This window comes from Ostrea edulis, chromosome 5 (assembly GCF_947568905.1).
Source record: "Ostrea edulis chromosome 5, xbOstEdul1.1, whole genome shotgun sequence".
In the NCBI taxonomy this organism is placed as follows: domain Eukaryota; kingdom Metazoa; phylum Mollusca; class Bivalvia; order Ostreida; family Ostreidae; genus Ostrea; species Ostrea edulis.
In genome coordinates, this window is record NC_079168.1 from 47,561,586 (window position 1) to 47,587,932 (window position 26,347).

The following is a 26,347-nucleotide window of genomic DNA, read 5'->3' on the forward strand; positions in this document are numbered from 1 at the left end:
GCTAATCACAACCCAACACCCGGGGGAAAAGAAGTGGTAAGGTCAAAGCAGAAAAGTTAGTGAATAAGATGTATTTACCTGAATTATGTTCATTCATGCAATTTAAGCAATACAGATAAATAATTCTGGATTTTTCAAATAGCAAATTAAGCCGTATATATACATATGATGTTCAAAAGTAGTTTTTTTTTTATATTGTGGACAGAATTTTCTCTGTTGCATTTAAACTTGCAGCCAATCCGAATCTCGCAGAGATTAATGTTGCGTATTTATAGTACATACAGTGAAATACATCACAAGTTTTGTGTATATTTTATATGTAACCATTAAGTACGCTTCGCTTATTTATTACGCTCGTTACAAAGTAGTTTTGGATAAATTTCAAACAGCCCTGAATATTTTGAACTAGATGATTTGTTCTTAGAATATTATAGACGCTCTTTTGCGAAAATTTGTTGTTACCAATGCTTAATTTGATATATAAACCTTTTCTACAAATCTAAAGTGGAGATATATCTTTTTCTCTCTGACAGACATTATTCAAATATGTGCTAGAGCATTTTAATTTGGTGGTAATTGATGTTTGATGGTAGCTTACATGGATTTAAATGTCCTTTTGAGAATTTTCACTCATATAAAAACATCATCAGTTTTAGATGAAGTGCCACAATATTAGTCTATTAAGTTATGCTATACACTCTGGGTCATTTAGCATAATACCTTGACAGTAATGCTGAGTGACATTGCCAGAATCAGAGTCTGCCGTCTTCGCGCTTAATGATTTTTTCCACAGGCCCATCGGGCAAGTAAGAGTACAAAATTCAACATGATTTGAAATTTCAAGTTTGAACATTTTTATTAGGTATTACAATACAAGTTTAAGACAATAGTTCAAGCCCTCTTTCAAATTCTAATTCTGTCATTTCAGTCAGATTCTCCAGAATCCTCCAATGTTTTAATTCTTCTAGTTCTTCATCATCACTCTCATCCTAAATAAGTCAAAAGCTAGGGTTGTCAACTAATTGTCATACATTCTGAATGTCTGATCCGGCCGCTTGTGGTTTTTCACTTTGGGGTAAAATGCTTGCACCATTTTCTATTTTCGTGTTCACTTACAGAATCAATTCTGAATTATCTGAGACAAACACAAACTCACAATTTGCAATGCTTTCCTTTCTGCATCAGATGCAAAATACGAGACCATCATTGTATTCAAGCCAGGGGCAGTTCTGCCAAACACACTGATCATTTTCTTTGTCTCTTTGATTCCTCATACTTCTTAGCGCCAACTTCTCTTCCTCTGTAAGAACTGGTTGTTTCACAGATTTTCAACCAGAAATCACACTCTAATTTTGGAATCATAATCTCCGCCGGAAATATGTACTGGCCCACCGGGCATGCACGTTAATAATTTTTGGTAGCCCGATCCCAATTTTACTAGCCACGGTCATCGGGCTACCGCTTAATTTCGAAGACTGAGTCTGTCATGCTTTGCTATGACTCACAGTCTGACACTCTGACAAAGACGGAGTGGAGGAATGTGTGTCAGAGTGTTTATAGAAGTGTCAGGTGAAGACATCAAATTCTAGATTACCTGTAGAGACAGGATGATGGTTAAACATTCCAAGAAATGAAAGAGTATGCACCTTATATATTAATGATTTAGCTGATGAGTCCCATTAATTTTTTAGATGTACTGATGAAACTATCAAAAAATCAAGATTGGAAAACTTAGATATTATACAAATAGACCAGATAAATATAAATTTAAACAGCTTCTTAATTGTAAAAATGTTATTGTACTTAAAAAACTATGCAAATTTTTAATGGTTATAAGGGAGAGGGCATGTCCTCCATGTAAACTGCATGCTATGTACAATATTGTATTATATATTTTGAGTTACTTCTCTACAATGTTGTATTTATTTAAGAATAAACAATTTTGTTGTTGAGGCTGGATTCAACAAAATGATCAGCCAATTATGAGCAATTTGTACCTGGAAACTAGGCTGATTCACACAATTGTCAGTATCCAGAATGTACAAAAATTCCTAATATCAGAATTTAAAGATTTACTTGGCACAAAAGTTTTACGATGTGTTGAAAGGGATTCCAGGTACTGGAAATCTGATTTAGGTAAATTAAACTGTACATATACCTGTTTCTAAAAAATAAATCTGTAGAATTAGAAAATTAATGTATAGTTGTAGTTTTATATCATTTTGTCTTTGTATCTTTATACAATAACAAATATTAAACAAAAGCTTTCAGATCAATCCCTTTTGTTTTGATGTTCCATATTTTACTAATTAAATGGCGATATCAAGTGACATCTGCTTGAAATATTGGTAGCTGTCTAAATTACGGTTAAATTAGAATGATGAATATTAGTTATTTTCAAGAATACTATAGGTAGGATTTGCATATTCAAAAAAGTGATGAATGGTAAATTTAGATGTTTGATTAAAATATACATTATGGAGAGTCAGACATTGATATTCTTTATCTGATTAGATCTACCGTATAAGTTTTTACATTATTACACCTGGGTCGAGGCCTTTGCTGGTGGACTGTTAGTCCCCGGGGGTCTCTACAGCCCAGTAGCTAAGTACTTCGTTACTAGCTTGAAAATACGGATGTATATTTAATTGTTGTTATAAAATTTAGAAATTCATTTCAAAATTAAGGATTATCTCCCTCATGCATAGCTCTTATCCTTAGACGAATTTGATTCCACTTTTTTGGCACACTGTTTGACCCTATAATAGCTCTAAAACTTCATAGTTATTTCGGATTTCAAACATTTCGGTTGAGCATCACTGAAGAGATATTATTTGTCGAAATGCGCATCTGGTGCATCAAAATTGGTACCGTATAAGTTTTTGCATCTAGAAAGGCTGAAACAAAAGAAATAAGTTCCATTTATTGACAATGTGCATTGAATTCATGTAATATTTGCTTTATAGTAATTTTAGGTCATCTTGGGTAAGAGTCTCAATTATGGCTACGAAGCAGGTAGCAACCAAGGCTAGTGGTGTGCTTGCTGCTGCAGGAAAGCCCAAGATTTTCACAGATGTCAAAGGCAGACAGTTCATGGTATTGAAGTAAGTACTGTTGTAAATGTTGAAATTTTGACAATTCCTTTGTATTTCAAAACAAATATTTTTAAGAGAACCAGCTAGTTGAAAGCTGAAGTAAGCTTTTCCGATCAAAATTTGTCGTCTGTAAACTTTAACGCGTCTTCATCTCAAGAACAACAAACTCAATTTCAACCAAAATTGCCATTAAAGCACCCTTTGGTAAATGGGATTAAAGTTCATTAAAATGAAGAATCATGTTCCCTTCTAATTATAAAATTTCAATCATAATTTAATGTTTTACGAGGGAAAATGCAACTAAAGTGACTCCTATAGTCAATGGATCTCTTGTGAAATATTTCCAGTTTGGGATTTTCTCAATATCTTTTTGAGGATTTATTACGGGTACGTGATTTCTTTTTTTTTAATTTCATTTTACTAACCCTACAAGAAATGTGCTAGATTGGTTTTAGCTCACCTGAGCTGAAAGCTCAAGTGAGCTTTTTTGATCACCCGTCATCCGTCTGTCTGTAAACTTTCACATTTTCGACTTCTTCTCCTGAACCGACCGGGCTAATTTCAACCAAACCTGGCGCAAAGCATCCTTAGGGCAAGGGGATTCAAGTTTGTACAAATGAAGGGCCACGCCCCTTTCCAAAGGGAGATAATATCGAAATAGTGAATATCCACGGATATCCTTTTTAGCTCACCTGAGCTGAAGCTCAAGTGACCTTTTCTGATCGCCTGTTGTCCGTCATCTGTCTGTAAACATTTTACATTTTCGACTTCTTCTCCAGAACCACTTGGCCAATTTCAACCAAACTTGGTACAAAGCATCCTTGGGTGAAGGGGATTCAAGTTTGTTCAAATGAAGGGCCATGCTCCCTACTACAAAAATGCAAAAATAGGGTGTGGTTATTTAAAAATCTTCTTCTCAAGAACCACTGGGCCAGAAGAGCTGAAATTTACATGAAAGCTTTCTGACATAGTACAAATTCAAGTTTGGTAAAACCATGACCCCTGGGGGTAGGTTGGGGCCACAATAGGGGATCAAAGTTTTACATGTGAATATATATGTAAAATCTTTGAAAATCTTCTTCTCAAGAACCTCTGGGCCAGGAAAGTACAGATTTACATGAAAGCTTTCTGGCATAGTGAAGATTCAAGTTTGGTAAAATTATGGCCCCTGGAGGTAGGATAGGGCCACAATAGGGGATCAAAGTTTTACATACAAATGTATAGGGAGAATTTTTAAAAATCTTCTTCTCAAGAACCATTGAGCCAAATACTTTTACATTTACATGAAAGGTTCCTAACATAGTGCAGATTCTAGTTTGTAAAAATCATGCCCCCCCTCCCCCCTGGAAGTAATATGGGCCAAGGTAACTCAGGTGAGTGATGTGGACCTTGGGCCTCTTGTTTAAAGTTCATTTTCAAGTCCTTTGACATTGTTGAACAGTTTAATAACAAGTCATTGAAAATTTAAATTTCACTAGCAAATTCAAATCTTATTGACAGATTCAATTAGGGGTAAACATGTCTCTTTTAGAACAGCTCTATGTTGTTTTGGTTTTTTTTTCCAAGGAAAACATTACAAACTCCTGACTATTACCTTTGGAGACCTAAAGTGCTTACTGCAGTGAAAGGCACACCAACCCTTACCTCTAAGTTACGGAGAGCTCCTATCAAGAACCTTCTCTTCGGTGTAAACAACACGTTCTTTCGGCGCTTTGCAGCTTATTGGTGGGTTTGGATTCTCCTCCTCTTCAGCTACCCACCACTTGTATCACTGAGACAAAGTAAGTACTGATCTTAAGGACAGATTTCACGTATGCTAATATTACTAGGACAGAAAATTCAGTTTTATGTACCGTCATTGATGAAATATGATGATAGCAGAGGAGGTATGAAAATGCAGCACTATGCATGAAATGTAGGACACTTAATGCCGATTTTGATTGAAACTATCAGTATATTAATCAAGTGATAAGAAGAATTTATCTTTAGCAAAATGTGGCCTAGCATCACATAATATGAGGAATCTACTGTAGTTCAACTGCTAAATGGAAGTGGTGTCATTTAAAGGTGTTCAGAATCATTTGGTCAAAATTAAAAAACAGCACAATATACCAATACCACAGGCAATTCTATCGTTTAAAGAGTAAAATCGAACCCAAGCTATACAATTGCCTGTGGCTGGTATGTGATGGCTTCTTGATGCATAAAATTAACATCTGGGTATGTCGTGGTATTTGTATTCTGTGAAGAGTTATTTAACATCTGAGTATGCCATGGTATTTGTATTCTGTGAAGTATTTTGTAGATAAGCTCTTGGGGTATAGACTTTCTTAAGTCACTTAAGTCACCCAGGTGACCTACTGATGTTGCGATTAGTGCTTGTCTGTCATCATCCATTATCATTTGAACATTATCGACTTCTTTGAAAGTACATGACCATTTTTCATTAAAAAATTCTATGGTTGCAGTGAACATCTGGGGTCTGAGTGGTGGAGTCCAAATCATTATCTTTTTCTTTACTCTTATCAAACTGTGTGTATAGTCATGATGAGCAAATGTGCCTCCAGATTTGTGACATCCATCGTCACCGAGTCGGAGGTTCTGCTGCTAAGAAGGGCTTTATGATTCATGTAGTGGAAAAAAACCCATAATTTCTTCAATAATCTTCTCAACTTACATAATAATATTAAGAAGAGAAGCTTCTACCAAAATTGTGAAATTCTTGGCTCTTTGGCATGACTGCTGTGAGGTTATATGTTCCATAAAGTAAAAATGCATTATTTCTTTAAAACTCTACCTCTTGACTCCTGAACATGAAACAATCCCACCGAGTACATAGTAATAACAACAAGGTAAACTCTAACTTTTAATTTTCTCCTGTATTCATGAAAATTAAGCAAACAGCTAGCCCCTGTAAACAAGGTTAAGCTGTTATAGGAGAATCACCATGTACATCTACGTGTTCGTCTTCGGCTTATCCCTTCCACTTTGCATCTGGGCAACAAACTTAAGATATAGAGACATTAGAAGCACAAAAGTGGCTTATATCTAGATGATGTGTAATCATCCACTTAAAATCTAATGTGCATTGTTTTCCAGGTTTGAAAGATACAAGAAGAAAGTTAGAAATATTTTTTACCTGGCCATAAACTTTGTAATAGACAGATATTAGAAGTTCAGACGTGACACAAAAGTTACTTATATTTGGACAATTTGTTTTGACATTAGACCATTGTCATTTGGCCATCATTGGAGACATTGATAAAGATTTCAGAAATATTTGTTGCAGGCATTAAATTTGTAATAGAAAGATAATAGAAGCTCATTAATGACCAGTGCAATGTGACTTTATCCTGAGCCAATTCATCATTTGGCCAAGGACTATGTCATACTATTTGTAGGCATTGTGGAACTGCAGGCATACTATTTGTAGGCATCGAGTCACTGCAGGCACACTATTTGTAGGCATCGTGTCACTGTGGACATACTATTTGTAGGCATCGAGTCACTGCAGGCATACTATTTGTAGGCATCGAGTCACTGCAGGCATACTATTTGTATAGGCATTGTGTCACTGCAGGCATACTATTTGTAGGCATCATGTCACTGTGGACATACTATTTGTAGGCATCATGTCACTGTGGGCATACTATTTGTAGGCATCGTGTCACTGCAGGCATACTATTTGTAGGCATCGTGTCACTGTGGGCATACTATTTGTAGGCATCGTGTCACTGTGGGCATACTATTTGTAGGCATCGTGTCACTGCGGGCATACTATTTGTAGGCATCGTGTCACTGTGGGCATACTATTTGTAGGCATCGTGTCACTGCAGGCATACTATTTGTAGGCATCGTGTCACTGTGGGCATACTATTTGTAGGCATCATGTCACTGTGGGCATACTATTTGTAGGCATCGAGTCACTGCAGGCATACTATTTGTAGGCATCGAGTCACTGCAGGCATACTATTTGTAGGCATCGAGTCACTGCAGGCATACTATTTGTAGGCATCGTGTCACTGCAGGCATAGCATGCAATACTAGATAGTTTCAGTAAATGTGTCTCATCTGCATATGGGTAGATAGACAGACCAAATGAGCAGTCATGGTATATTATATAATTATTGACATATTTTAGGTCAATGCGGTGTGTTAGCTACCCTTGAAGTATAATATTCACGAAGTCTTGAGGGTAAAGGTCAATATTGTATTTCAAGGGTAGCTAAAGGATCAACAAGAGTGAAATATTTGTGAAGATCTCCTTCATATCAGAACAACTACAATATAAATACTCTTCTTTTTTTTCAGACATGAAAGTATCTGAATTACCTGTCGGAGGTAAGTGTCCTGCCAGACCTATATTTACAGTTCTGTATTCATTTATAAAATCTGTATCTTAGCTCTTAATGGCTCAAGTAGTGTCCAGGTTTATAGAATTCTGTAAAAGAAATAGTAACTGCATGGTGAAAATATATTTTAGGTGCAGAGTGGCATCACTCATACAACTGGGATATGGTCAAAGACAAGGAAGAGGAACTCAAAAAACTACAGAATGATAGATACCGTCTATAAACTGTGATTTCTTTTGCTAGAGAAACTTATTAGTAATGAAAAGAAAGTGACATTATCATCAAGTATTTCTTGTTTGGTTTGTGATTCCATACAAAAAAATAAATGATATCTTTGACAATAATGATTTGCAATTGTCATTCAATTTTATGAACTGCAGGAAGTTACTATGATGAAGTTCATGAAATATTCCCGAAAAGTTTCACATCAACAGATAGTGGTTCTCGCTGTTATTCATTGTTAAAGATAGAAATAACACTTCTCTGTCTTAATATTTGCAATTGGTATGATTTTGTAAAATAAAAAGTTGTGATTTTAAATTATATATATATATATATATATATATATATATATGATCTAAAGAAAAAAATGTAGACTTGCCTAGATGGTCTAGCGCGCTGGTTAAATGCTGCTGGGAGATTTGGTTCCACAAGTCGTGAGTTCAACCCCAAAAAACATAACTGCCCTATTAAAGTGAAGAAATATTTCATATAAAGCATAACTGAGGTATGTAAAGCATTTAGAGACATTAACCTTTTAATTTTAAGTAAATTTTTGTAGATGGTTTGATATCTTGTGAAAGGGTTTTTAGAACAAGTTTCATATCAATGCCTCGTAGAAATGTGCAGAAAATGAAGTGGTGGACGATGGACAGACAAAGCAAGAGAAATCCTATATTACTGGCAGGTTAGCTGCAGAATTGTTGCTCTCTGCAAAAAATCATGGGAAAGATCAGAGAGCTACAGATCCACCTCTTATAAAAGCATTCGAGTTACAGCGCACAAAAAATGCGCATGGTTCATGCCAAATCAAACGGCGTTATTACGCATTTAATTAAAAGGCATTATAATGCAAAGTGAAAAGGCGTAATAACGCGATTTAAAAGGCGTTATGACGCAAATGAAAAGGCGATATTTCGCCTTTGAAAGGCATGATGCGAAGTGAAAAGATGTATTTTCACAACAACAAAAATGCAGGCAAGATAGGGAAACCCTAGGACTATCGTTTTCCACTCTTGGTAAGGGCTGTAGGGGTACCACATAAGGCCTCCCAAGGGTGAAGTCACATCTCAGACCTCTCTAATGATTGAATATGGGTGATCGAATGAAACAAAACTGATACAGGGATAGAGAACATAGAGCCATTAAAAGGGGTCACATTGGCCTTTTAGTGGTAAATGAGCTTAGTTGAAAGTACCCAATTTTGCATCATGTAGGTCATAATGATGGTTAATAACAATCATTGAAGAGCCCACAAAAGGAGTATGCAGGCAAGTTGGGGGACCCCTACTACTATCTATCGAATATTTTGTACAATACATAATAACATCATATTTATCGTACACTGTTCATAAATATACCTTTCATTTGCATTATTACGTCTTCCTCTCGCGTTAAAACCCCTTCTGAATCCGCGTTACTAGTAATACGGCTTTCTTTCGCGTTATTACGCCTTTGATTCGCGTTATTACACTCTTCTTTTTCTTTTAATCTAACTAAAATCAGACTTCTTAGATCCGTGCCATATACTCTGCGTAAGAAGCGATTGTGAGCGTATCTTAGGATCTGATTTTAATTAGATTGATCTTTCTTCTCGTTATTACGCCTCTCATTCGCGTTATTGCGCTGTTTCGCGTTAATACGCCTTAGTTTCGCGGTCGTTATATAACACCTTTGTTTTGCAGTACAACGCCTTTTGAATCCGCGTTATTACGCCTTTATTTTGCGTTATTATACCTTTATTTTGCGTTCTTACGCCTTTATTTTGCGTTATTACGCCTTTATTTTGCGTTATTACGCCTTTATTTTGCATTATTACGCCTTTGTTTTGAGTTATTATGCCTTTGTTTTGCGTTATGATGCTATTACGCAATTTGTTCTTTACGTTATCTCAATCGGCTTTAGGTGCAATGCCGTTAATGTTAATGAGTTAAATATTTAAATTTACTTGCCATAGAAATGTCCGCTTTCTAGCGAGAAAATAAATACGATATTTAGGTTTATTTTGAATTTCAAATATTTGTACACAAGTCGAGACATTTTCTGACTATTGATCGCGATCAATACCAGCATGTGCAACTCTAATCTCGTTTGAGATTCGACTCGGCTGAATATTTGGACTGACGCCTTCAGTCCAAATATTCAATTCCGCCGAGTTGAATCTCAGTCGAGATTAGTGCAACTCATAATCGATTACATTGCAAACTAGAAAACTCAACATGGCACTGTAAATCGTTTATTGAATAGAAAGAAAGTACCGTGCATATAAGTATCCTTTTGTCATGTAAAATCATAAATTAAAAACAGAAAATGTTGACTTTTAAAGCAACTAGTGATCATTGCTGGAATACTTATGGTTCCGCCAGCACTGCCTAGATCTATAAATAACACGCCAGAGGATTCTGATATGGATGGAAAGTGGAGGATAAGTACAATAATATTTTGAAATTGAAAACTTTCAAATTTACATGTATTGCTGATATCTATATTTTCATTCAAGTTTCAAAAGGAAGTCAGCCATTATGAAGATGTAGTTTTCCAACTTATAAATGCTCAGTTATTTTGAAAATACACACACATATTTGTTTTGAAATATCAATCAATAGATCTCATTTTACTGAAATCATGGCCCTGGAGCATAGGCGGATCCAGGAATTTGTGAAAGGGGGGGGGGGTCTAGCACTTGATCTTTACGGTATTTTTCACAATATCCACCTCACCCCATTTGCATCTTTTGCTTGTGTTCATAACATCTTTGGGAGATCTTTTAGACAGTTTTATACCTGGAAATGCTTTGATTATTTCCCCCCCCTCCAGTTCTAGTTATTGTTATCGCCATACTTAAATCTGATTTTAAATACTAAAAAAGAAGCTGATTTTAAAAATGTTTCTCCCAGGAGGCTGGGGCCCCCAGAAGCACTGCGGTAAATGGTTCAAATCCTGCATTCTGAGCATTTCCTGGCACTTCTTTTTCACTTTTAAATTGTCTGCTTCTGAAACAAAACTTTTATGTTACATATACTTCTGAGGTCGTACTTGTATCTGACGAAAATATCGTAAATACAGTATCAGTGTGTCGTCTTATTTATCCCTAGAATTAAATGATACACTGGTGTTAATAAATTTGAATGATGCAATTACATGCAAGTATCCACCTTTCATATCATTTTGACTCAAAGTCTCGTTAGAATTGATAACTTAATTTTTTTGGTCCGCGGAAGTGGAGTGGGGGGTCCCGCCCTTGCTGGAGGGTAGGGTGGGGGGCGTCTGAGCTCAATAGGGGATCAAATCTTTACATGGCAATATATATGGAGGGGGTTAAGAACAGCTGTACCATGATTAGTCATATCAGTACCCTAAGGATCTTCAGGTAGTGCAGATTCAAACTTGTAAAATTATTGCTTTCTTTTATATACTACATGACTCTTCTCTGTATATATAAAACAAAGAAATGGGGGGATCAGAAGAGTCGTGGATGTTGAAAATCATGACAGGTCCATGTGCAATCTCTACCCAGATCATGACAGGTCCATGTGCAATCTCTACCCAGAGTTCTCGAGAGCCCAAATAGGACACAAGGAACATTACATACATAGGAAAGAAAGCCAAACAGATATAGTTCAGTAACATCAATTGAGATATAGTGACATACCTCTATACTTTTAAAGTTTGGGACAAAATTACATTGTTAAACAAAGAGAAAGGAGTCATTGCACATCATGTTTATAATTCAAGTAAACAACTTTAAGGCGTTTGTTTCATATACTATAGCTTACGAAGTTTGAGACAAGCGCCTATAGGTGTGTGCGAGTATAAAGAACGATATATTGGTCCCTGTGTTTAAACTCCTTTTATATGGTATATATGTTTCGGATAAATTAAACATTACTTGATTTTTTAAATTGCCATATACATGGCAAGCAAACATTCTGGAAATTCATATCAATTGATTGATGAATGGTTATATCTATTAAGGTAGATCGATCCTCATGTGAATAAAAAAAATTATACACGAGAAAAAGTCTATAATGTTGATTGTACATAAACTTGCAATAGAAAGTGGTAGATTAATTCCCATCAATGAATGAAAGATGTTGTAATGCTTGCAATACTAGTGTGATCGAGGATGAAATTCATTTTCTTTTTCAATGTAAATCTTATTCTAAGCTAAGAAAGACTACATAAAAATCATACAAACATTATTCAATGATGTTCAATGGGCCTTTGCCAATTATTGTAATTGTGTTTGTACCAATAAATATTTGTATTTGTGATGTCATAGGGTTTTGCAAAAATCTTTATAAATTAAACTTTCACATGATAGAAATATATCTTTCAAAGGGTTTTATTCACTGGATAAAATGAAAATTCTGGTAAACTATTGAAAGTGAAAAAGTTTGTGAAAGTGAAAAAGTTTGTATTTTCCATCTAGATAATCAATTTATGATAATAAAAATGCTGGACATCTATGGAGCGCCAAATTAACATAAACTCAAATAATTGAAGATATCTTCAATTATTTGAAGATATCATCAATTCAATTATTGCTCTCTTTAATTGAATTAATGCGCGCATTAAATCAATTATTGCTCTCATCAAATGAATTAATGCGCGCTTCAATTCAATTATTGCTCTCATCAATTGAGTTAATGCGCGCATCAATTGAATTAATGAGAGCAATAATTGATTTAATGCGCGCATTAATTCAGTTATTGCTCTCTTCAATTCAATTGATGCGCGCATAAATTCAATTAATGAGAGCAATAATAGATTTGATGCGCGCATTAATTCAATTATTGCTCTCTTCAATTCATTTGATGAGAGCATCAGTTTAGTAGAAATATTGCTCGCAATAATTAATTTAGAGCTCGGTATAAATAATTTGATGATCTCTTTAATTCAATTGAAGACATCTTTAAATCATTTACAATGCTTTTGTATAAGGAATTAATGCGCACATCAATTCTTTTAAAGGGAGCAACAATTCAATTTTAATTAAAGAGATCATTAATTAAATTGTGGTTATGTTGAATTGAAGATATCTTTAATTATACAGTTGCTCTCTCTAAAAGAATTATTGCTCTCTTCAAATGAATTAATGCGCGCATCAATTCAATTATTGCTCTCATCAATTGATTTAATGCGCGCGTTATATCAATTATTACTCTCTTCAATTGAATTGTAGCGCGCATCAATTCAATTGTTGATATCATTAATTAATTTGAAGAGATCATTAATTCAATTAAAGCGCGCATCAAATCAGCTGAAGAATCAATGTTCTCATCAATTCAATTAATGCGCGCAATAATTCAGAATTGAATATAATCAAGATATCGTTAATTATTTGAAGAAATCTTTAATTCAATTGTTGCGCGCATCAAATGAAATGATGATATCTTCAAATAATTGAAGATATCTTCAATTATTTGAGTTTATGTTAAATTGGCGCTCCATAGACATCATGGGCTCCTATGGTCAGGGTATTTCCTCTACTGTATGTTTATCATACAATGATTCCCCTATTATCTACAAATAATTGATACATAGCTATAAATTAGCAGTTTTTCTAAACTGATGACATTAGATATTTGTCATTTTACAAATAACAAGTGTTTATCTATTCTTATTATTCCGTTTTAAGAAAATGTGTAATTTTCTAATGTTGATGTATACTTCTGTTTTTGTGTGTCTGACATCTTAAAAAAGGTGGCTACATACACATTTTCATTAGTTATTAATTAAATTAAACTACATTGAGTGGAAATCAATACAGTTTTTTCCACTTTCAACCATTGATATAAGTCACGCGATGGTGGAGCTCCCTTAAGCGAATGTGTTGACGTTCGAATTACTGTTAGTCAAATTCTACTTTCGCTTTTTAATAACATGTGCGACTTTGTCGTTCAAAAATGTAAGTTAGTTTCATATACATATATGTCAGAAACTGTACTTTTTCCAAGTGTATTCTAATAGGATGACTGTGATATTTGCAAAGTATGTCGCTAGAGTTACAAATATCGCAATAATTCCCAACAAAACACTACTTCAGAGATGTACCTATAGATGTTACAGCACAGAGAAGCCGAAACTAGAATTAACTCTGGCTATTCTTAAGCCCGATGTAACATCTCGTCCTCACATTGTGGAAGACATTCATGACATTATCAAAGAGAATGGATTCTTCTTTGTGTTATCTAGGCATTTACATTTAACTCGTGCAAATGCAGAAGAATTTTATAAGGAACACCATGGTAAATTTTTTCACAACCGCTTGGTGAATTTCATGTCAAGTGGTCACATCTGGACGCATGTCTTAGCCCGTGAAAATGCTGTTGCACACTGGAGGAAATTGATGGGTCCCACCAAAGTGTTCCGGACCATTCACTCTGAGCCTCATTCCATCAGAGGACTGTTCGGACTGACAGACACAAGAAATGTGTGTCATGGCTCAGATTCACCTGAGAATGCCTTGAAGGAAATCGAATTCTTCTTTCCAGAATTCAATGCAGAGAAGTGGTACAAAGAAGATGAACAATTATATTTTCATGAAAATGTAATATTTTGCAATGAATCCTTGACCCATGTACTAAAGAAGAAATAAGTCTGTCATCCAAGCTGAATATTTAGTAACCACTGATCTTGAATTCATGTGTGAATTAACAAAAGGAGTATATTATGTTTCATATTCATGTGTAAATGTTGTGCAAGAATTATGGACAAATAAATATCAGCTTCCCTTTTATTATCAAGAATATAGAATCCTCACTGGTCATGCATGCATATTCTATGTGATACTAGTTTTTGGCTCAAAGGCTCAAGTGGGCTTTTCTGATAAAAAATTTTCAGGTGTCTGTTGTCATTGTCATCATTAACTTTCACATTTTTATCATCTCAAAAAGCATTGTTCTTAAGGTAGTACTCTACATCGTCATAATGGCTGACTTCCTTTAAAAACATGGATGAAAAAATCGATATCAGCAATATTTGACTTTTCCTTTTCTATTTAAATACCTAGCCGAGTAGCTCAGTAGGTTAGAATACCGAATGCTGAACTGTAGGTCGCAGGTTCGAGTCCAGCAGGGGTTTTAAATTTTTTTCAGATTACCTTCTACTAAAACTGTATTTTTTGACAAAATAAAGTAAATTTGAAATTTTTCAACTTCAAAATATTGTTGTACATATCCTCCACTTTTCATCTACATCAAATTTCTCTGGTGTAGCATACCTCCTTAAGTTAGGTGAATTCAAGGTTTTTTTTATGCCCATGACTAAAGTCAAAGACTCGAAGGCATATTGTTTTCGTCCTGCCCGTCTGTCTAAGCAAAACTTCAACCATAATCATAACTTTTGAATGGTGAGTGATAGTGCTCTCATATTTCATATGTACATTCCTTGGTACCAAAGTTTTTAACCTCGTAATCTTGACCTAGGAGTTTGACCTACTCTTAAGGAAACCTAACCTATGCAATGTCTCCTGAATTATTATACCCCACGCAAGTATAATGTTTTTGACCTGTCCGTAAGTCCCTTTTTTTGTTGGCGCAACTCCTCCGAGACCGCTGAACAGAATTTTGTGAAACTTTTTAGTTAATAAGGACGCACTGTGTAGATGTGCATATTCCCAGGAAATTCTGAATTAATAATTTTTCTGGGAGTTATGCCCCTTTTGAACTTAGAATTTCGAGGCTGTCTGTCCTGTTCTTGCAGTAATGCATAGAATTACCATTCATTATGTGAGGCATTGTCAAGCAATGTTGGAGCGTGGGGTATGTGAGCTTGCTCACTTCTGCTTTCTTTTTTAAGGTAGGGTTTTTATATTAATTATGTACATAGGTGCTTGGGTCATGGATAATGTAAATAAAGACTATAAAGTTATAGAGGAAATTTGAACTAGGATTGTGACATTTTTTCCCCACTCCATGATGGGTCCAATAAGTCCCCAGTCTAAATTTAATTGCATAGAATAATGCTTATAAAATGCTTAATGAGTGCTTATTGCCACAAAATTTACTAAACTGAAGATTCCAGACCTTTCCCTTTTACGACTCAAATAAAAAGGTACGTAGTACATCGTCTTAATATTAAACTGACAAACATTATTCTAAAATTTGAACATCTAGAATCTTGTCTGGGTCACAGGTGTCAATCATGTACAAATGTATAAGAACACAATTCCTGCTGCGACAGGGACCTCTCTTTTTAAGGTCATAGTCAAAAGCGAGGCCTATGATTCTCATGCATGTCTAGATGCTGAACGTTGGCAAAGGAGCAATCACTATACCTACATGTATGTTTACAACTAGGTCTGATACAGCCATGGCATGAGTATAGTGCTAGAACTCATGACCTCCCAGTTAGGAAGTGAACACTCTTTCCCCTGAGCTACTGCGACCAGTACATGGGGATATATAGGAAATATCTTTAAAAATCTTCTCAACACCAGCAGGGCCATAAGTAATGGTATTAATATGCAAGCATCCACTGGTAGTGTAGATTCAATAAGGGACTTGAATGAATTGTGACCAGTCAATAGAGAATGCTCATTCCTCCTGGGCACCTGATCCCACCTCGGACAATGTATAAAAACTAAATGCAAATATAGGAAAAGGGATGTACCAAAAATTGTGAATTTCACAACCTCGGGGTTCTGACTCTTGAGTGGTTCCAAAATGGTCATATGGTGTTAATATAGCATATATTATGTAGTTATTACTATAGGCACTTTTGGGGGCACTTGTTTTATACCGTTGTTGAATATTAGATGCCGAACAGGAAAATTATAGATTTCATAGCCCTTGGCACAAGTGATACTTTTAACTAATATACCTAGGTGAGCGATAAGTCCTTTGGGCTTCTTGTCTTAATTATCTCCCCTTTGAAGGGCCTTCATTTGAACAAATTTGAATCCCCTTTATCCAAGGATGATTTGTCTCAAGTTTGATTAAAATTGGCCCTGCAGTTCTAGATTATTAAAGATTTTTGTGCCCCACCCCTTCGAAAAAAAGGGGGCATATTGTTTTGTACCTGTCAGTCAGTCTATAGACCAAGTCTTGTCCACTCAATATCTAAAGAACCCTTTGCTTGACAGTTACCAATCTTGGTTGCCCAAAGAGAGTATATGACCCTATTTATTTTTAGTTTTCAAACTGGACATAATAAGATATTGTTTGTTCAACATCTTGAGAACGTTTTGCTTGACAGACCATCAGACTTGCTACACTGGTTCTACCTAAAGATTAGATGTCCCCTTTGATTTTGATGTCAGAAGATCAAGGGTCAAACTGGTCACAGTAAGATATTGTCTGCTCATTGTCTTTAGAAACCTCTGCTTGACAGACATCACGTGGTTTTACTTCTAAAAGTATTAGATGACTCCTATAGATTTTGGGGTCAAAGGCCTACTATGGGTACAGTAATTAAGATATTGTCTGCTCAATATCTTCAGATCACTTTGCTTGACAGACATCAAACATGATACATTGGTACATCCTAAAGAGAAGACCCCCCTATTGATTTTGAGGTCATAAAGGTCAATGATGATTATGTCCATTCGATATCTTGAGAACCCCTTTCTTGACAGACATTGGTTCTTCGTAAGAAGTAGATGTCCCGTATTGAGTTAGGTCAAAAGTCATGGGTTAAACTCTACACAGTAAGATATTGTGTGCACAATATCTTGAGAACCCTTTTCTTGACAATAAAACTTGGTACACTGGTTTTACATGAGGAGTAGATGACTTCTATTGATTTTGAGGTCACAAGGTCAAAGTTCAATGACTAAACTACTCTGAAAATAAGATATCATCTCCTTAATATCTTGAGAACCCTTTGCTTGACAGACATCAAACTTGGTACATCATAAGGAATAGAAACCCCCTTTTGATTTTGAGGTCAATGGTCAAACTACTCTGGACATAAGATACTGTCAGCTCAGACCTCAAATTTGGCACACTGGTGCACCCTACAAAGTAGATGGCCTTTATTGGTTTCCCCAAGTCACTAGGTCAAAGGTCATGATTCAAATAACTTGTTACTAGTATTTAGAAATGCTTGCTTAGTATCCTGTTATTACGGTTGTCCCTGACTAGTAGTGAACCCGTATTTTCAATACAGACATTTTAAATGTAAAGAAGATGGGTGACTTTATCGAGCCGAGAACCCACAGAAGGACAAATATCAAAGTTAAAATTGAAACTCTCCAGAAAAAGAAAAATTTGCATTCTAGTTACAACAATCAATCCATAGTTTCCAAAAAATACTTTTTCGTTGTGCTCATTTCAAAGGAACATTGAAAAAATCCTATTCAAAATCAAGTATACGCCAAAAACGCACAAAATAACAGAAAATTTGACTTTTCCAAGCAGATTTTCATATGGAGTGGGCCAAGTCTCCATTGTGAACTGAGTAAAATATGTTAGTACATGTTTAGGTGTAACATGTTTTGTAAATAAAAGTATGGAGACTTGACCCACTCTATGAAAAAAGCTTACTTTTTGTGTATAACTTTTGTCGTATTATCAAGAAAATTTCTATGACCACGGCGGGTGACTTTAGATAATTTGAAATTCGGAAATTCTTCATGGGATGGATAGCCGGGGTGGTATAGTACGGAAACCGATAGGTGCCAGGGTATAGAATTAATATTTATTTAACTGGTGGCCGCCACTTAATTTATGTGGCGGCCGCCACTTAATTTAACTGGTGGCCGCCACTTATTATCTGGCGGCCGCCATATAAATTAACTGGCGGTCGCCACTTAATTTATGTGGCGGCCGCCACTTATTATCTGGCGGCCGCCGCTATTTAATTTATATGGCGGCCGCCAGTTAAATTAAGTGGCGACCGCCAGTTAAATAAATATTGATTCTATACCCTGGCACCTATCGGCTTCCGTAGAAATGTGTGTCACGTACTGTTGCATGTTGCGAGCATATATGGCAATGCAGTGCCATTTTGTACCTTAGGTACTCCAGGCATCAGTGTAATTATGTGTGTTAAAAACCGTTTAATGTCTGATATACATGACGCTGCCTGTGAAACAAATTCTGATGATGATTTTGATTAAATATCCTTCTTTTCTAGATATTTTGGACAGCGTTTTAGTACGGTACTGTATCTATTGTAACTACGGGTACCATCAATGCAGATTTTAAACTCCCGATTCGCTACAGGTGCCCAATCTATTCTCTTTAGAGAAGTCGAGAGGCATAGTCTTCATCGATGAAGGCTATGCCTCTCGACTTCTCTAAAGAGAATAGTGCCCAATCATGAATAGGCTTACTGTTCACCAAGTTCACCCATCTTCTTTAGACCTATGCCTAGCGCTCAGGGCAGTAGCGTGAGGGTTCTTTATCGTGCCAACGCCTGCCGCGACACTGGACCTCCGTTTTAAGGTCATATCCGAAAGACCCGTGGTTCTCACTTCTAAAAGCGGAGCGTTTGGTGAAGGATCAATCACTACCTATGTTTACGTCTTAGGTCAATCTAATACTTCTCATTACCAGCTCGTTGGAGTTATCGCGCTTTGATGACTCTTGTGTGTCATTGGTAAGAAAATGCACAAATCTCGTGAGCAAGTGCGAGATTACTGGGACATATAAACGAAACGTTCAGAGCACCACCCCCCCTTTTTAAGAGTTAAAATACATGGTATATCTTAAATAAAATTACCATTTGTCAAACTGCACTTTTCAAATATTCTAACACTATCTTATTAAAGATGTTACATGTTTTTTAAACTCCACCACACCTATTTTAAAAATTCCAAACAACGATGTTCTCTGGACACCCAAGTCCATCAATATTTTGCAATTTTCAAATTAACTTAGATGCAGTTTGGAAACGCATTAGGTGTGTTAATCAGTGTTATAAACGTCTTTTAAAAATGCAGTTTGGCATATACATGTATATAACTTGTTCTAAAATATGGAAAATTACGGGGGGGGGGGGGGGGGGTACGTGTACGATTACAAAGTCCATGCCATATGAACCTGTCCTAATTGTATGATAAATTAGAATGCCTTCATAGTCTGACAGAATAACTTTAAAAACATATTCATCACATTAATTACAAGAAAAGTTCTTGTGTTAGATGTGCATATCGGTTTTTCCCTTCACAGTTCTTCTTGCGATTGACACTTTATATCGGTCAGATCTGGCAAATTTAGTAGCTTCTCTTCCTCACATAGTTTAATAAGTTCGTCTGTTTTCTTTTAAGAATAATCAATTCCTAAATTTGGCTTTAGAATTTTAATCAGTGTTGTGGTTTGCAGTCAGTTATTATTACGTGTGCCAAAGTAATGTGTTTACATGATGTTGTCCCGGTAGCAGGACTTTACGCGCCTTTAATTTGAAGAGTTCCACTAATGGAAATGATAAGTATTAAAATCAGACCTTCTCTAACCGTTACACTGGAGAAGTGTAACGGTTAGAGAAGGTCTGATTTTAATTAGATTGCGTCTTAGGTTTGACGCGGCCATGGCATGAGCGGGGCTCAAACTCACGACCTCCCGGTTACAAAGCGAACGCTTTACCACTGAGCTACTGCGACCGGTCGGGAAAAAAATAGGTAGCAATTGCTCCTTTGCCAAATGCTTGGCATTTAGGAGAGGCACAGGTTAGCACGTTAAAGAACCCTCACCCTTAGCACCATGCAGAAGTCTAAATTTGTGGCACTCTACCTACAGTTGTCGAGATAGCAATATGAGTGCAAAATTCTCAAATGGACGTAAAACGCACAAACGAAACGATTTTGGTTATTTGATGTCCAGGAGGCAAGAGGAATTGTTATGTGAACAGTAAAGCCCCCTCCTAGCTCTATAACCCCCTTCCCCAAGGGCCACAAATCTCACAATTTTGGAAGAAGCATCCATGTTCATCATGTACATACACACATTTTTTCTGCTAAATGTCCCTGATTTTTAAAGATTGCATATTGTTTTAAAGGTTATGACTCCAGGGAAGCAGTGACCATGAAATTCACAATTGTATTTCCCCTTGCCCTAGAGATGTTCCATGATGAAAAATGGCTATCTGCTTTCAGAACAGACGTTATGTTCACATGTTAACGACGAAGGACAAGTACGAATGGCAATAGTCATTGAGTGAGATAACCTAAAACGAGTTTTTGGCGTAGAAACAAGACCAAAAAAAAAGGGGGGGATATAAATTTTAATGAAACAATGGTTTCTCACTTCATAGTGCATGGTACATGTAGTACTTATCAAATTGAGCTGCCATCAAACTATAATACATGAAGTCGAAAGTTTTCAAAATTTATGTTAATAAATCTTATGCAGAAAATTATCATACACATGTATGCCTACAATAAGATTGCAAGATCACTTAATACATTCACTGCCCGTGTACATTGCAATTGCCTGGACAGCGGAGTTAGTTCTCTTAATTTCATCATAATTCGAGTATTTCGTGTTCTATTATTTTCTCTTCATACGAGCTTCTGATTTTTGCACCATCCTCGTTGCTTGTTGCATAGACATTAATCCTTCTTCACAATCATAAACATCTGAGCTCCTTGCCATCGGAGTTTGAGCGGCCATCTTATAATTTTTACGAATGTCTGCCATGTTTGTGATTTCTGAATATTTCTTAACGTCCTCGCTTGCAATATCTAGCCCTACGTTATTTTGTCTCAGGCGCTTAGCAACAGCTCCTTTGGATTTTAACTTTTCGTGAACCATATGGGACATTTCTTCGTCGTTAATCTCTCTACCAGCGTCCATTTCTCTTTTAATTTCTTCATCCACTTCTGCCATCCATTTCTCGAGGGATATTTCTTCCTGTGCTCCACCAATGATAACCTGTGTAAGCATCTTGCTTCCGGCAAGAGGCACGTATTGCCCACCTGTAATATATACAAGAGCCATGAAAAAGTCTCTATATTTATTAATGGCTGGTTCACAGCCAACAGAGTACAACGTAATGCCCTTTTCTGCTAGTTCACGGACTGTAACCATAGGGTCCAACCCTGCTGGACACCCATTTGGAAAAGTGTCTCCATTTGGGTCCAATCCATGAGGAGGAGCATCGGATATCAATACGCATATTTTGGTGGCATTTTCCCGCCAAGTGAGTTTGAGAACATCATGTAAGGCGTCTGCTACTGCCTCTGGAGTGTCGCCGCCGCCAATGGCACTACAAGCGTCCAGCCACTTCTTCATTGTTCCGACTGACGGGGTAAAATCATGAACCCGCGTTACGAATGTGGATTCTTGTGGAGGATGATCGCGGTACTCTACCAAAGCCAGACGTACATCGCTTTTCTCGGCTGCTACGATGCCCTCCACTATATTCCTGATGTTGTCTCTGGCAGTGTTTATGTAGGAGGACATGCTACCTGAAGATGAAAGTGTAAATATGAAATTAACGAGAATCACTTTGCAGGTTTATTCAAATAAATAGTGTTAATATTAGCGTATGGCATGTAAAACGTTACAATATCATTCAAATCTTTTGAGCATTTTTAGAGTCGGCCGAAAACGGGAAAGTGTTTTGGAGTTTTAATATGGCGCGTGAAACGTTGTAATATTATGTGCGATAAATCTTGATTCATATTCGATAATCTTGTTATTATATTCAATAATTTTCTTATTTATGAATATAAATCAAAATTTATCGAATGTAAATAAGGAGATTATCGAATATGAATAACAAGATTATCAAATATAAATGAAGATTTATTGCATATAAATGAAATTTTTTACATATACAAAACAATATGACATTAAACATTCTAACTGTTCAAAAATGCTCAAAGAAAATTTGCACATCAGATCACATTCTTGTACACAATTTTTACAGCTTGATAATGAATGCACTCTACAATTAATTTTTTCAATATTTTTATCAACATGTTAGATATACAACTTTGGATAAAACAATTACAGATTTATATTTCATTTTAATACACTAACATTCTAAACTGGAACTTTCTTAGATTTTTGTTCCTTTATTGATTTGAAATTCATATTATTGTTCCAATGTAATGCATGTTAACATGTAAACAGGCTGCATGTACAAAGCCTGCTGATCACTCAGGTCCCAAAATCATAAACCGAGAAGAGATTTGAGGCTAAATAAGGAAAGTAACCAACTTCTGAAATGACTTTCATCAACAAATAAAAATTTTAGTATATGAACTATATTTATTTCCAATCAAGGGCCCTCAAGGGGCAGCATGAAAATACATACAAATAATGTACATATACATATACAAGTAAAGAAAGAAATGATTACATAACACATAGTTATATACAAATACAGTGTCATATATTGTTCAAAATAAATTTTCCAGTTATATTTAGAATGGATGGCTCTTCAGAACATAGTATGTAAATGAATTTTTGTTCATCATTGAGTTTGGTAAAATTTTTAACTGTTTTTTCTATAGCACCACAAAAAGATTTTCTTTCATCAGCAAACTTTTCACATTTAATCAAAAAATGGATCTCATCGCCTAATAAACCGGAGTTGCATTTGTTACATATTCGTTCTATGTTTGTCTTCACCCCCCCCCCCCCCCCCCCCGATAAACCAGCTGGATTTTAAAAACATTTGTGTTAAATAGATCTTAAGATATTTTGACTTAAGTCAAATCTAGGATTTAAATCTCCGTTTATGGTCTTGAGGCCAGGTGTAAAAATCAAAATATTTGCTATTTGGTAATAATGACATTTTGTTAAACAGCTATGAGGAGAAGTTGTGACAAATTCTGGTCTTAAGACAAATTTAAATTATAAGATAGTTAATTTATATATATATATATATATATATATATATATATATAGAGAGAGAGAGAGAGAGAGAGAGAGAGAGTATATTATGTCATATCAGCCCGAGTGGCCCCGTATCTTCCGAGGTTTATGTTTGAATTACACAGAAAAAGAGTACAAAATCCTTAATTTAATTTTGTAAAGAGCATGACAAAACATTACTAGACAAACCCGGGTCTGTTTACATATATTTACCTGTGCAGTCCATAGCAAAGACCAGGTCCAGCACCGAGCTGTCATGCTTAGCAAGGAGATATGGCAAGAAATTGGTGCAGTTTCCCTGGGTGGCAATTTTGTAACCAGGTTACAATAGGGACAATATTTTTATCCAATGTAGCATATCAAACATATGTCTCATAGTGCTGAAAATCTAGTAAATATCGACCACCTTTATTTTAAGCTTGCAAGAGTTACAGACCATTCTCTCAACACCCACTTATCTTTAAATGCATGGTTACAGGGGTTACGAGGGTTACAGACCATTGTTTCAACACCCATTTATCTTTAAATGTAGGGTTACATGGGTTACGAGGGTTACAGACCATTGTTTCAACACCCATTTATCTTTAAATGTAGGGTTACAGGGGTTACGAGGGTTACAGACCATTGTTTCAACACCCACTTATCTTTAGATACAGGGTTACAGGGGTTACGAGGGTTACAGACCATTGTTTCAACACCCATTTATCTTTAAATGTAGGGTTACAAGGGTTACAAGGGTTACAGACCATTGTTTCAACACCCATTTATCTTTAAATGTAGGGTTACAAGGGTTACAGACCATTGTTTCAACACACACTTATCTTTAAATACAGGGTTACAGGGGTTACGAGGGTTACAGGCTTTTCTCTCAACACCCAATTATCATTGAATACATGGTTACGAGGGTTAAAGACCATTGTTTCAACATGAGAGAAAGGTCTGTAACCCTCGTAACCCTGCATTTAACCTTGTAACCCTGTTTTCTAGTGTAACCCTCGTAACCCCTGTAACCCTGCATTTAACCTTGTAACACTGTTTTCTAGTGTAACCCCTGTAACCCTGCATTTAACCTTGTAACATTGTTTTCTAGTGTAACCTGGTTACAAAATTGCTACCCAGGGAAACTGCTCCAATTTCTTGTCATATATGTAGCAAGGTCTGGTCTGTTTCCCTTTTGATACTGAATGTTTGAAGCCATCTCATTCACTTGATCTGACGAGACTGAGAGAAGACTAAGAAGTATGGAGTATTTTATCTGGGAGCAATACAATAGTGTAATGTATTTGCTATATTTAGCTATGACACGGGTAAACAAATCGGATTCTTTCCACTTTATCTGGTACAGTACCCGTAAATGCCCGAGAAATATACGTTTGACTATATGTCTTAATTTAGACCCGTGCAGATCTGCGTAAAACAAAAACATGACGTTTGTTCACATTGCATATAAACAAATTTGTTGTAACTTAGGAAAGGAACCTTTAGGGGACTTCCAGATGAATTAGATATAAATCGAGTTTATTCGATAAATCAGTGTAGCTCCTGCAAATTACAACTCCGTCCATTTTTCCAGCAAATTACAACTTTGTCTATTTTTATACCCCCGAGATCGAAGATCAGGGGGCATATTGTTTTTGTCCTGTCATTCTGCCTGAAACTTTAACCTTGCTAATAACTTTTGAACAGTAAGTGATAGAGCTTTCATATTTCACATGCGTATTCCTTGTGACAAGACCTTTCGTGGGTACCAACATTTTTGACCCTGTGACCTTGACCTTGGAGTTTGCTCTACTTTTTAATAAGTTTAATCTTGCTAATAACTGTTGAACAGTAAGTGCTAGAGCTTTGTTGACCTTGTGACATTGGCCTTGGAGTGTCCTACTTTTAAAACATAATTTCTAAATTGTAAATATTAGATCTTTCATATTGCACATGAGCATTTCTTGTGACCAGATCTTTCTACTAGTACCAAGATATTTGTCCTTGTGACCTTGGCCATCTTTAGAATTGGCCATTATCGGGGGCATTTGTGTTTCACAAACACATCTTGTTTCTGTCAAGTTTTATTTCAATATTGTGTTTTGTTTTTTATTTTGTTTCTTAATTTCCACACGTCAGTTTTTACGATCCCGTGCTTTCGGTGTTTCTTACAATCTTTCATACTTCAGTTTTTACAATCCCGTGTTTCCGGCACTTCTTACTACCTTTCATATTTCTTGGTGTTTTTTTTTTTTTTTTTTTTTTTTTTACAACCCTGTGCTTCCAGTGTTTTTATTTTGGATATGGTTGGTGATAGAGCTTTTATGTTTCAATAATGTATTCCTGGTGACAAACTTTTCTTTTGAGACCAAAATGTTTGACCTTGGGACCCTCATCATGGAGTTTGACATACTTTAAAAACTTTAACTTTGGCCATGGTTAGTGATAGGTCCTTCATATTTCACACATGTATTCCTTTTGACAAGACTTATCTTTAGGTAAGAATTTTCCCTCATTCATTTGACCTTGAAGTTTGACCTAGTTTTGAAAAACTTTAACCTTGCTCGTAACTTTGGAATGTTTATTGTTAGTGGTGTGACTTTCATATTTCACATGTGTATTCCTTCTTTTGGTACCATAATTCTTTGCTCCGAGACGTAGGCATCACCTAGCTATACTCTCATGTATTAATTGATTAATTGCTTTACGTACCGTCGAGAATTTTTCACTCAAATTGAGACGTCACCAGCTGTGGGTGAAATTTAGACTTATGCATAGCCCTCAGGGCCGTAGCATGAGGGTTCTCTATCGTGCCAACGCCTGCCGAGACACTGGAACTCCGTTTCTAAGGTCAAAACCCAAGATTCTCACTTCTGAAAACGAGTATTCACAAGTACCAATTGCAATAGTCATTAAGTGAGATGACCTA

The 26,347-nt window shown here is 36.0% G+C and overlaps 4 protein-coding genes across 4 annotated transcripts in view; 3 read left to right on the forward strand and 1 right to left on the reverse strand.

Moving 5' to 3' along the window:
- Positions 1 to 26,347, forward strand: part of LOC125652202 (BTB/POZ domain-containing protein 6-like) — a 294,494-nt gene that overhangs the window by 137,379 nt on the left and 130,768 nt on the right. The gene's annotated exons all lie outside the window — the stretch shown is intronic.
- On the forward strand, positions 6 to 7,788 carry LOC125651824 (uncharacterized; the record flags this gene model as incomplete). The annotated part of the gene is made up of 5 exons (XM_048880609.2): positions 6 to 55; positions 2,967 to 3,104; positions 4,662 to 4,876; positions 7,407 to 7,436; positions 7,579 to 7,788. Coding segments are annotated over 5 exons (525 nt in total), but the record flags the coding sequence as incomplete, so codon positions are not given.
- LOC125650558 (nucleoside diphosphate kinase 6-like) lies at positions 13,518 to 14,408 on the forward strand. The gene has a single exon (XM_048878939.2). The coding sequence runs from the start codon at positions 13,641 to 13,643 to the stop codon at positions 14,265 to 14,267; it is 627 nt and encodes a 208-aa protein (XP_048734896.1). The 5' UTR covers positions 13,518 to 13,640; the 3' UTR covers positions 14,268 to 14,408.
- Positions 20,822 to 23,827, reverse strand: LOC125651138 (uncharacterized). The gene is made up of 2 exons (XM_048879729.2): positions 23,653 to 23,827; positions 20,822 to 22,022 (listed from the first exon to the last, which is right to left on the reverse strand). Exons 1-2 carry the CDS (start codon positions 23,663 to 23,665, stop codon positions 21,103 to 21,105), a joined length of 933 nt encoding a protein of 310 aa, XP_048735686.2. The 5' UTR covers positions 23,666 to 23,827; the 3' UTR covers positions 20,822 to 21,102.

Coding starts and splice junctions, on each gene's coding strand:
- LOC125650558 (XM_048878939.2), top strand. CDS start 13,641: ATGACTGTGATATTTGCAAAGTATGTCGCTAGAGTTACAAATATCGCA.